The 13,332-nt window shown below is 43.7% G+C and overlaps 1 protein-coding gene across 1 annotated transcript; it reads left to right on the top strand.

Annotated features, from left to right (window-relative positions):
* Positions 1-3,860: 3,860 nt before the first annotated feature.
* Positions 3,861-5,521, top strand: LOC133915533 (uncharacterized). The gene has a single exon (XM_062358731.1). The coding sequence runs from the start codon at positions 4,026-4,028 to the stop codon at positions 5,286-5,288; it is 1,263 nt and encodes a 420-aa protein (XP_062214715.1). The 5' UTR covers positions 3,861-4,025; the 3' UTR covers positions 5,289-5,521.
* Positions 5,522-13,332: the final 7,811 nt, after the last annotated feature.

The following is a 13,332-nucleotide window of genomic DNA, read 5'->3' as shown; positions in this document are numbered from 1 at the left end:
CTGCCCCAGTGCAGAGAAGCCAGCATCGAGAGGAAGGAAGTGAAAGAAAAGAGAAAGAGGAAAGAAGGAAAAGAAAGAAAAGGGAAGGAAAAGGGGATTTTTCTGGGATTTTGTCAGGTTTGTTCCAAATTCCTGGTTCATGCTACAAGGATTTGGAAGTGTTAGTGCTAGCGGTGCGAGACCGACCTCTCACCATGGTTAAGGCAAATGCATGACGAATCATGCTTTGGCACAATTTTGCTCGTTGGTTGTTTCTACTAATTCCTTTCAATTATGTTTATCTAATATTCGACTCTTCTTATGATCATGTGATTCAATCTCAAGAATGCGTTCAAATCAAGATTTTCGTTCCAGATTGTTCTACTTTAACCGTCAACCATGTTCCAGTGTTCCAGATGTGAAATTCTCAATCAACCATGTTTCGGTGTTCCAAATGTGAAATTCCAAGTCAACCATGTTCCGGATGTAAAATTCCATATCAGCCATGTTTCGATGTTCCGGATGTCAAATTCCCAGTCAACCATGTTCCAGTGTTCCTGATGTGTAATGCCTTATCAATCATGTTATGGTAGTTTCGAATGTGTACTCTAATGCTAATCATATTTTTTCTGCTCCGGATGTGCAATCTCATGTGGGAAGGTGTTGGCCCCAATTACTCAGTTTTAAGTAAATATAAAGGAAAAACATATCATCCATCTCAGATGAAAACTAATGTCTTATTGTTAGTTTCAAGAAAATGAAAAACTTCAATATTTCTCATTCTTCAATGACATTGTTGATGCGTCTATTCTTCTGATTCCATACTATACTTGCTAAGTGTTTTTACTCACTCTCGTGTTTCATTTGGTTTTAGCTACTACTGATCACAGCATGAGAAAGGGGGAAATAGCATCATGTAGTGGCAATGGTCACACTTGAATCACTTCATAGTTATCCTTGTAATACTTTAGTATCGTACTTGGTCAACTTGATTAATTGCAGCTTGTGGCTATTTTGGTGTGCGTCTGGTCCATAAGTTATACCAGGTATTTGTTTTCAACTGTTACGGTTATCTTCCACCTATTAATATCATGCATGTGATTTTTGTGCAGTGATCATGTGCAGGAAAACTATAGTTTCAAGGGAAACTTTGTCGAAATTTCAAATAATTGTCAGAGTCAACAGGTTTTTAGATGAGGATTGGTAACACTCAGATTTGTTGAAATCCAAGGCGTTACTGATACAAATTTAGTTACTAAATTAATAATAGAGGTACCTTCTATCAAGGTACAACACCCATCAAGCATATATTTCATATAAATAGCCTAACTGATCTTCTTATTGTATCAAGAACATAACATACATATAGTATGCACATTATGAGCTTAGGAAAATAATAAAAAATAGAGTATTTTAATTCAACATACCAATTAAGCACTTACCCCAACAATAAGTGCCACATTTGTAGGGTTCGTGCAGGTTTCAATCCAGCAAGAGCAAAACTTAAGATCAAAAGAAATGAGAACATCAAGCACCAAAAAAGATGGACGTGTTGAATCATTAAGAAGGTTTGAAACAAATTTTACTAGCTAAGGTTTGAAACAAATTTTACCAGTTAAATCCTATGACCACAACATACATTGCCATTTTGAAACCGAAGAACTTGTTTTGATATCAAAGTTATCTATTTTTGTCATGTAAGTGAAATAGCCATATGTAAATAAGAATTGAATTATTAGTAAGGGTTGTTGTACATACTTATTCATCAATAGGTATTTGGCAAATTTGTGATAGTAAAAAGCAAAGTATTATTAAAGAGGATTGCATGAACATGTTCATACACAAGCAGGAGATTAATATGGAGGGCACAGGATTCCATTATCTTTCACACTTTTATGCATATTGTGCAATGAATCTTACCATGATTTATCTTTGCTATGGAAATATACAGCATATGTATACAAGTAGTTACAAAACAAATATATAGTAAGGAAAAAAAATCCAATCTTATTACTTAGAATTGTACTAAGATGGATATTGTAGTAATTTCATACACTGTACACACAAAACAACTAATTACAATCAAGAGTGTCCAATAATCTAATATTATGAGAATATAGTGAGTTCTAGTTTAAACAAGTTCTAAACCCTGATGAATATTCCATATCCAAAATCAATATCTCAAAGTATATCTAAAAGTCTTCACATATGAAACTATGTTGATCAATGCACAGCTCCATTGCATATGTGATTGTGCTTCCCAAGCATAAGGTCATCTTCAACCGAATTCTTTTGTGTTTCTTGTTTCTTTCGCGGAGGGGTTCTCGTTCATTTTAACACTAACAATTTTACTTTGTGGTCCTTATCATCAAAGAATTCCAATTGATATTCTTTTCATCCTAAGATTCTCTTTTATTTACCTTCACAAATTCACTCAAAAAAATCTATTAAAAATGGAATAAAAATAAAGAAAATAAGAATAGAAAGAGGAATAAAAAAGAGAACAAAATAAAAAATATATGGTTAGAGATGATCTAATAAGCACATTGTGCTTTCTAGATTCTTCTATATAAACCCAAATTATGTCCAAATAATTTGGATTGCATAGCCATTCAGTTAGAGAAATAGTATCTTGATAATAAATTTGATAGTTGGAATAGTAACTTATAAATCTTACAAATTCATATAGTAGAAAAAGAAAGAGCTACTAAGGTGCAAATCCCTCTAAATTTAAACTCAAATTATTAAGTTAATTGAAATACAATAATTGGATGATAATAGTTAATAAAAATACGATATTCTGCACAGCTTAAGTAGATGGAGTAACCTGATTATTTGTATAATCCTATCTCATCCCTCTTGAAAAGAGGACTGAAAAATCTTGTTGCTTCTATGTTCATACAAATCTAAATTACCAGCAAAACCAGCCACCAAAACTAAACTAAACAACTTCGAAACGAGCAATCCAGATTCCAGAACAAGTCACAAATCGATGAACTCTAATCTAATCCCCCCAAAACAATCAGACCGCTCTCCCAAAACAGAACAACCCTGACCTAAAATCCCACCAGCAAACCTAGAACCAAAACAAGATTTCGAGATTGGTAGCAAGCAAATTACCTGAATCGCAAGATCAAACCGGACCCTGCCTTTTTCTCGGCCCCTCTCGCGGGACGCCGAGAACGGCCACCGCCACATCCTCCTCGTCGCCGCGCTGGGAGCTGCAGGCGCAAGGGAACGGCGCAAGTGCCGGATCCGGGCAAGGTGGGCGGCGGCACAGAGGAGGCGGAGGTCGACGGGGTGCTTGCCACGCGTAATCGCGTCCAGCAGGCGCCCAGGCCCCGACCACAGCGTGCCGCCCCGCGCACCTCCGGCAGGGGTGGTGGCTTGCACGGGCGCGGGAGCCGGCGCGGCGGACAGACGCGATATTTTTACGCCTGCTCCTGAACGCTTGAGAATACTCCAGAGAATGCGACCTCGTCAGCTTTCCAGACGCGCCTGCTCCTGCCTGTGAATCGATCGATACAAAACTCCCGCGGGGCAAACGCGAAACTTGCGTGCATTTTCCGCTATCTCGCCACGTTCGATTTCCCTTTCCCCCCCCCCCCGCCCCCCCCCCTAAAATTCGGCGGCCCGCAAAGCCCAGCCACGTCCCACCTCCCTAGCGCTGAGCCCCGTGCGCGGCGCCGTTCGCACGCGGAAAAACACCGAAAAACCGAACCCGGAAGAGCAGCCCTGGGCAAGCCCGCGGCGCGGCAGCTTGCCAAAAATTGGGAGGCGATAGCAGGAAAACCCCAACCGCCCGCGCGGGCGAGGGAAGCCGAAAAGGCGCCGCGCCCGGCCCTTCCCCGCCGCGGCCGAAAACTCAAACCGCTCCCACCCCCCCCCCCCGCCCCAAAAAAATTTAGCTGCCGCCCTCTTGCCTACCTTAAAACCGCTGCGTCCCGAATCCCCTTCGCCCCGCGGCCGCGTTGCGTTCAATTCTTCCGCCACGCCAGTCGCCACCGCCCCGCGGTACCCCATTCTGTCCGTGCCCGCGTCTCGCCATGGCCTTCGTCGTCCGCTGTAAGCGCTCCCGATCCCCGCCGCGTGGTTTTGACTCTGCCCGGCGCACGCGCACGCGCCCGCTGGTGGAGATGGAGGAGTTCTGCGTTGGAAAGGGCAAGGCTGGGATGGCGCCGGCGCTACCCGACGACATGCTCCTGGAGGTGTTCAAGCGACTGCCACCCCCGCGGGACGTCGTTCGCTGCGGTGCGGTGTGCCGCCGCTGGCGGCGCCTCGTCTCTGGGGCCGGATGTCTCCCCACGCCGCCTCGCCACTTCGGGTTCTTCCGCAACTACGGCCCGTCGCCGCTGCCCCCGTTCGTCCCCACGGCGGGCATCGTGCTTGACATCGGCTTCCTCCCGGTTCCGCTCGCGTGCGGTGCGGTCCTCGTTGACTCCCGCGGCCGGCACCTCCTCCTGCGCGAGCTCGGCCCTGGGTTCGTCCGCGAGCTCAAGCTCCTCGTTTGCAACCCGCTCGAAAAGACGTCAGTGCGGGTGCCGTCCCTCTACATTGCCGGGCACAGGGTGGCGTGCTGCGTTCTCATCCCAGGGGAAGGCGCCGCGTTCCGCATCGTCGTCGTCCTCTTCGGCTCCGCCCCGAATCACTTTGAGGTTCTCGTCTACGCATCGGCGTCCTCCGCTTGGGAGGCAGCCACTGGGCCGATGACCCGGGCCCTGGTCGTTCGCCGAGGCCCGTCCGTCGTCGTCGGTGACGTCGTCTACAAGCTGCAGGGTGAAGAGAAGTACATCATGGCCATCGACGAGGCCAAGATGACGCTGTCGGCGGTGCCCCTGCCTGACACTGGGATGCTCCTCTACGCTGGGAACCACTGGATCGGCAAGACAGGGGATGACCGCCTCTGTTTCTTCGCGATCCGTGAGCAGCTTGCTCTTGTCAAGTGGGTTCTCGAAGCGCCTGGGAAGTGGGTGGAGCAGCAGCCGGTGGACCTGCGCTCCTTGATGCACCCAGCCTTGGTCGGCGACCTCGCCCACATGAAGCTCTCGGCGAAGATGTCGGACCAGCTACGCGGCTGCAAGCTCGTGAGCTTTGCCGCGTTCTGCGAGGGCACGGGCATGCTATTCTTCGTGATGGCCGATTGGGTCGTGGTCTTGGACCCCAAGACGTGGAGGATGGAGAGGCTGTGGCGCAACACCGACGAGTCGAGGCCGCTCGGTGACGTGTACCCGTGCGAGATGCTGCAGTGGCCGCCGGTGCTGAAGGATATCTCGGCGCGGCCTGATGAAGCGGGTGAAGGTGTTTGTTGAAATGCGGGTTGGCGCGTCGTCGTTTAGCCTGTTTTGTGATCGTGGTTACTGATGTAAGCTTTGGTGTTGAATCTCTTCTATCTAAATCCCGGACGGAGGTTTCCGGGCCGTCATCTGAGTTCATTGTTCATGGTTGATACTAATGTTGGCATGTTGTGCTTGCAAATTTCTATGTACATAAATATTTCTTCCAAGGGACTGTCCGCAGATACGCGCATATGGCGCCTTACGTTTCGACGCAGCAAGCGATGCTTCGGTTGAGTGAGGACTATGGCTCATTTTATTTCATCGTTCCTCAAGTAAGTTGATCTGCAATTGCCGAGATTAATGGACGGAATAGAATGCTGTGCTGATTTTCTGTGAATTTGAGGAGAGCTCGGTTCTCGCGACGACTATCGCCTGGGATGATTCACTTTCTTGGACATGGCAGAGCGCTGTGAACGTGCTCCAATCGACGCTGCAAAAGGTTAGGGCGTGTTTTGATGCCCTGCTGCGTGCATGCACCGGCGGATGCAGAGCGGAGCGGTGTGCGTGTGTTTGGTTGGCGCTTGTGCTTGTATCCGCTTGTGCAGCTGCATCTGTCCAGCTAGGAGGAAACGTTGGAATCGATGAAACATAATGTGTGTATAAATTTTTTTATTTAACTTTTGATTTTATTTAGAGATTCAAAAATTCTAAATATTTTTATGAGTAAATTAGAGCTCACTAACAATCTATTTTAATTAGGTTGATTTAAAAAGTCTATGTCAATATTTAATTAAAATTCTTTAAAAATTATTAAAAAAATTATTAATATTTTTATCCGGTGATGTATTAATTTATAAAAATATTTTCAACTCTAGGTTATTTTATAAAAAAATGAATTTATTTGTAATACAATATATACTCATGCAGACAATTAAATACAATATTTTCTCTATCAGACTGAGCATATATAGCCAACCAAATAGACCTTACTGCATCTTCCCAGCTTGTATCAACTCAACTTGTATAACTCATACGAGTCAGGCTGAGGATATGCGGGCAACCAAACAGTCCTGCGTTTCTCTTCATCCATTTTAGGTCATGTAGAAGATGGTAACAGTTTGTACTTTGTGCAGATACCACTTGTTCTGTTAAAGTGAACAAATCCAGCCTAGAAACAACCCTCATGAATCTCAATCATGTCCCTCCCATGCCATCTTGGGATCTTGCAGTTACCAAAGCTCTTCAGATGATCAAAGGGAGGCAAAAAGAATTGGTAAGGTAAATCACTTGTTAACTATGCTCCCGTGACATATAGAAAATAGAGAAGTATAATTGAGTTATACACCAGTTAGTACTTAGTACACAGAACAATGAAAAAATGACTAATGATGGTAACAATATTTTAAAAAATCAAGAATTAGATGCATATGTAGGTTATGGCACGTAATGGCTGGTAGTTACTAACAAAATTCATATAATTAGGTTACGAGTTTCCGTGGCTGGTATGACTAACAAACTTCATCAGGTTTAGTAACGATTGAACACACAGATAGAATGCAATATTTGTTCAGAAATTAAGAGCGCTGCTTAATGGAACACAGAAATTAAGAAGTAAATTAAACTTCGCTGGTTCATTTGAGTTCTTATCATAGTAAATTCTCTCTTGTCAACATGTTCTACTTTACTAAGTTTATGTCCTTTTTGTCTTTGCTGCCAACTGTTGTCAGCCTCTCTTGGTCATTTGTCTTTTTTCTTCTTTTGCAGGATCATAATGCCAACATTCCGATGCAGCTCTTTTGTGTATGTAATATAAAAGTACTATTTAGGTCATAGTATCAACCTAATATGTACCACTTGTTTTGGGGCTTTCTCGTATAGCAAAAGCAACGTGTGTTACTTTTCAGTTCAGATACTATAGCAGTAGCAGCAAGTAGTCAATGTAGGTTATATAGCATGCCATATTTCTAGTACTGGCTATAGCATGTTGGGAATGCAACGATAAAACTATAGGATTTGCAGTGTGATGCGTTCTTGGACTCTGGCTCTTGTGATAGTACGTTCTTGGATGGTTTGGTGAAAATTTTGAAAAATTGTTGCCTCAGTTGTTACCATCGCGGAAAGTAGTGCTCGATAACAGCAATAGCAGTAAAGGTCAAATTTAACATAACACTTATAACGGAGAGTAATACCACATTTAGTCTCTTTTACTTGTACAATTCTGCTAGAGATTTAATGCTTCCACCACTTTTTTTCTCCTGTCACAAAAGAACGTTATGTTGAAAAAGAAAAGGATTGTAGTTAATATTGGAAACTCTTGCTATGGACATCCTTCTCAATATGGTGGAGATCGAACATGTACAATGATTTATATTGATGTACACTATAAATTTAGGACATGTTTGATAGGGTTCTCAATATTTCTAGAAATATTTCGGTTCTAATTTCTTTATAGAAATGATTTTTCTGGTGAATTGAAATTACTTTGTGCAATCATTTGACTAGTTTGATGATAGTAGAAGAAAGTGATTTAGAGATAAGAGAAACTTAAATGAGAAAAAAATGATTTAGAAATGAGAGAAACCATATTTTGTTTTTTTCTCTCTCGTGTTGTAGAAAAGAGAATCATTTCTCTCATTTATGATTTGAATCACTTGCCAAAGCACCTTTTCACAAGTATTCCATTGATTCTGGTTAGAATTTGTATTGTTTCTTCTTGCCAAACGGACCCTTAAGGTGTGCTTGGTTCCCAAGCAAGCTTGACTTGCCTCGCCAAACCTTTCTAGCTCGAGCGACCCAAATTTGCTCACTCGTGGTACTAAAGTAGGGATGGCAACGGATCTACCCCCGTCGGGTTTTGCTGGAACAAATTCGAACCCGAAACCCGACTCGTCAAACCTGACCCGAACTCGAAATCAATATCGGGCGCAAAACCACCGCCGGCCCCAGCCCCGACGGGGACCCGAAACCCGATGGGGCAACTGAAACCCGGTAGTGTGATGGCGGCGGGTCAGGGCGGGGCGGGCGAGCGAGGTGGGGTGGGCGGGTGGAGCGAGCGCGGGCGCTGGGTGGGCGGAGTTTCGGGTGACACCCACAGGTGAAAAAATAAACCCGAATCTGATCCGAGTTAAAGCCCCGATCCGACCCGACCCGATGATTTTTTTTCACCCAAACCCGCCCCCGTCGGGTCTGAAACCCGCGAGGACCCGACCCGACGAGAGAAATTACCACCCTTACACCAAAGCAAAACACATCTAAACCTTGCCACGCAAGCCCTGAGGTCCCTATAGATTATATTATTTTAAGTAAAAGAGTTTACATAAATGAGAGATTAGGGAGGGGAGAAAATAAAATAAAGCTCCAAATCTTTGCTTGGCAAGGTGAGGCAAGCCTTGGTCAAGTAACCAAGCACGCCCTTAAACTCACATATTCATTTTTTTAATCATCATCTAAGGTGTAATCTGAGTCATTCACTTTCTAAGTTCTAAAGATATATGTGAACGGTTGCATGTAAAACAATGCTTTATTTAGATGGATTTTGTTCATATTATCCAAAATATGAAAATTAGAGGAAATATTTATCATTTAGAGCCCTGGCCATGCATGGCACAAAACGTGAACTTATTTCCTTCCAATTAGAGTGGATTAGGTCTAATCTTTGTATACCCAAACAAGTCTCGTATTTATTTTGATTAGGCTACATCTACCTTTATCCTCGGAAGTCATGCGCAAGCCCTTCTGTGTTTTCTGTCTCCCACTACTGGAGAATCTATTTACGTGCCAACCCAAGACATTTGGGAGAGACTTGTCTTTATTTTGATGGTAGGTAGGAGAGAGACGAGGTGTGTGATACGAGAGAAAGTTATTAAAGGTGAGCAGCTATGATGCCTCGGGATACGAGGATGGATAGATATTCAAATGACATATATCTATAGGCAAAGTATCGATCTCATGTGATTGAAATTGGTAGAGATCTCAATCGACGAGCTCAACTATTGATCGTACTTCGCGAGGCAAAAATATGATTTTGTACAGTATACGTTAGCGTATTTAAAGAAATGGATAAAAAAATTTCCGTAATTACGATTTTAGCAGTGTATTCGGCGCACGGTGTGCCGAAAATAGCTTTTCGGGACACGGTGTACTAAAAAGTTATTTTTGGTACACCGTATGCCGAATACAGGCAAAAGCGTATTTCGGCACACTGTGTGTCGAAAACCAAGTGTATTCGGTGCCAAAATACGTTTTTCCTATCACGTCGTATTACGTCGCGCTTTACCTTTTCTTTTCTTTTCGCTTTTCCTTTTTACTTTTACTTTTTCCTTTTCCTTTTCACTTTTCCCATACGCATGTCAGCTAGCATCTTGGTTTTGCATGCATGCGACCGCCGGCTAGCGCTGCTATAAATGCGCTTGTTCGCTCCATCCTCTGCAAGCGCGAGCAGAGCGACGACGCTGCATGAGCTGAGCAGCAGGTTAGCGCGAACACAAGTAACATTTGAAGCAGCAATCGAGCACGTGCAGCTGCAGTGCAGCAGCACGTGAAGGGGACAGCCTTTCGTAATAGTAAGTACGTAGATTATGTATGTATGTAATATTTAGTTGTGTAGATGTAATTAAAGGAATTAGAGTATTTATTAAGTTGATAAAATATAGTAGGTATAATATTTGCATATTTTATGATGTCGTAACATAATCATCTAGTTATTTGGATCCTAAATTATGTATGTACTTATATTTAGATTAGAAAATGTAATTATAGCAAGTAGAGTATTTATTTCGTTTGAATACATTGGTTAAATGATATTAAGTTGCTAAAATAGAGTAGGTATAATATTTGCATATTGTATGATCTCATAATAGACGGTACTATAGTGTACCAGTAATCGTAATATTTAGATTAGAAAATATAATTAAAGCAAGTAGAGTATTTATTCCGTTCGAATACATTGGTTAAATGATATTAAGTTGCTAAAATAGAGTATGTATAATATTTGTATATTGTATGATCTCGCAACAGAAGCTACGATAGTGTAACGTTAATCGTAATATTTAGATTAGAAAATGTAATTAGAGTAAGTAGAGTATTTATTCCGTTCGAATACATTGGTTAAATGATATTAAGTTGTTAAAATAGAGTAGGTATATAACATACATCTAAGTAGTTATTTGACCATTTACGTTTGTTTAGCAAAGACGCTATGACTATCCATATTTATTATGGAGAACATCCTGCTGTTTTGTATAGAAGACTCGTGTCAATTCAGAACTGCCAGCACGTAGAGAGTACGGTTGAGCTACCAATTGATCTGGAAGGCTTAAAAACACATGTTATGAGCCTTTTGCGTCTAAATCAGCAATCCTACAATGTTTTCCTAGAGGGTGTGCGGCCACGGCTTGTGCCAAACAGCTTGCTCATTGTCCATACGTTGTTCGATTTAAGAAGGAACGACGCATGGGCCTTGTACTCACGTAAGGCATTAAAGGAGAACTTTGAAAGGAGTGTACGTAAACATAGTATCACGACCGATGCATGGTGAAACGGTGCCTAGTGTGGAAGGATCAGACCATAATGTGATGCATGATGAGGCGGGAGGGAATGTCAGGGAGGGCACTTCCGGTACGGATGGACCCGAAGTGGACCATGGTGAGGTAGATGCAGGATGCATGGATGATGAAGCCGGTGGTAGTGGCGACGAAGAAGGTGCTGAAAACGATGACCCGGTGCCGGTGATCTAGTACGTTCATGGTGTTGGGCTGCTAGATTGTACCATCGTTGAGTATAACACCCTATCTAACTGGGATACCAGAATAGCGACATCCAGGTGGGACAACGGTTTTGGAACAGGGAAGAGGTCATCCACTTTATCAGCAATTATGCTGTAATCACAAAAAGGGACCACAAGTGCGCCCGGTCTAACCATACGGAGTATGAGGTCAGGTGTATCAAACACCCGACTTGTCCTTACTTCGTACGAGCCCATAAGCCAAAGCACGAGAACTATTTTGTGCTGAGTAGACACACCCTACATACATGCAGGGAAGAGGCTGTTAGGAATGTGAGCCACGCCGTTGATGCGGGGTTCATAGCCCAACTACTCATCACCCTTGTTGGCACAAATATATGTTTGTCACCAAAATCCATTATGGAGGAGGTGCAGACTAAGATGGGTATGCTGATCAATTACCACACCGCGTGGCGAGCGAAGCAGAAGGTGTTGAAGATGTTGTTTGGAAGTTTCGAAGAGTCGTACCACTACGCACCGAGGCTGCTGCAAAAGATTGCCATGACCAATCCCGGGACCCAGTGGGACATGGTGGATGAGCCGATCAGGTTGGAGGATGGGTCATGCAGCAGCACCGACCGATACCTCATTAGGTTTTTCTGGTCCTTTGGCCAATGCATCGAAGCTTTCAGACATTGCAAGCCGGTGGTATGTGTGGATGCCACATTTCTTAGCGGTAAGTACCATGGTAACCTAATGACAGCGATGGCGGAGGAGGCAAACAATCAGATCATTCCTCTCGCGTATGCAATGGTTGAGAGTGAGAACAATGATAGTTGGTTGTGGTTCCTCACCTTGGTGAGGACACGTGTCGTCGGCAATAGAGAACGAGTCTGCATCATCTCAGACCGCAACAAAGGCCTCTTGCATGAGTTGGATGTGCTGCATGACAGCACAAACCCCTCCATTGCTTGGCCTGATATGGAGAGAAGGTGGTACATGCGACACTTAGGTGTGAACCTTTACTCAAGGTACCACAACAAGGGTCTTGTAAAGAGGTTCAAAGGGTTGTGTCTTCAAAACCAGCAGGCGAAGTTCAACGAGATATGGCGAGAGTTAAATGAGATCACTCGTAAAATTATGGCAGATCAGGAAGCACAGGAGGACCATCTGCGGACGCAAATGGTGGGGGGCCAAACCATCATTAGTCGTTCAAGTGCTACGTTTAGCTAGTGGATAGTGGAAAAGCCAGCGGAGTGTTGGGCCCTAATCCATGATACTCACGGTTCCAGGTTAGAACATAGCGTTTGAAAGATCGTATTTTACTTTTGGTTACAAAAATATCGCATCTAAAATATAGCATTAACTGCCTCCTTGCAAGTTGTGCATGGAGGGAAGGATGATCCCTTCAAAGAGAGCAACATAATCCAAGCTGTGTCTAAATTGAATGCAAGACCGCCATGTTCTATATTCACCATTCCACTTCTACATGTAACAACCGATGACCTTAGGGCCCTCTTGCATGAGCGTCGCCAAATATACCTCAGGGTGTGCGAACTAGCCGACCATCCTTCTGTGTAGGGTTTCTGTATGAGGTAAAGAAGGATGGCGATGTTACCCGACCAGTATGCATCCCACATATAGGTTCGTCATTTTCTATTTGATCATCATACTTATCTTATTGCTATTGATTCGAATACCCCTCTTTTGCTTTAGGCGTTCCCAGAAGACGCGGAGTTAATTAACAAAGAAATCTCACACTTCTTGACAATGCATATGCTCTTCGGCGGGGGTGTGATACCTGGTTCGTGTAGAAGACGACAAAGATCAGCGAACCCAAGGGGTACAAGAGCTGATGACAATTTCATGCCACCAATGCCTCGACGTTCCACCAGCCATACAGGAGAAGATTCAACGAAAACTACAAGAGCACGTGCTCATACCGTGATACCTCAAGACGACGATGACGACGATGATTTCATACCTCCAATATCTCGACGTTCCACCAGCCACACAGGAGAAAGTTCAACGAACAATACAATAGCATGTGCTCGTACCGTGATACATCAAGACAACGACGACGACGACGACGACGATTTCATGCCACCTATGCCTCGACGTTCCACTAACCACACAGGAGAAGGTTCAACGAACAATAGAAGCGCACGTGCTCATACCGTGATACCTCAAGACAACGACGACGATTTCATGCCACCAATGCCTCGACGATTTCGCTAATCTACGTCATCACTTTCCGCCGCCATCTTGAAATGATCACTGATACAAGGGTTAATGTTATGCATGTTCAAATATACCTAAGTGTTAAGACTGCCCGTCGCCTTAGAGGCTATGCTT

Source organism: Phragmites australis, chromosome 4, assembly GCF_958298935.1.
Source record: "Phragmites australis chromosome 4, lpPhrAust1.1, whole genome shotgun sequence".
In the NCBI taxonomy this organism is placed as follows: Eukaryota; Viridiplantae; Streptophyta; class Magnoliopsida; order Poales; family Poaceae; genus Phragmites; species Phragmites australis.
The sequence above is the reverse complement of the archived record's forward strand: the minus strand, read 5'-3'. Positions and strand labels throughout refer to the sequence as shown.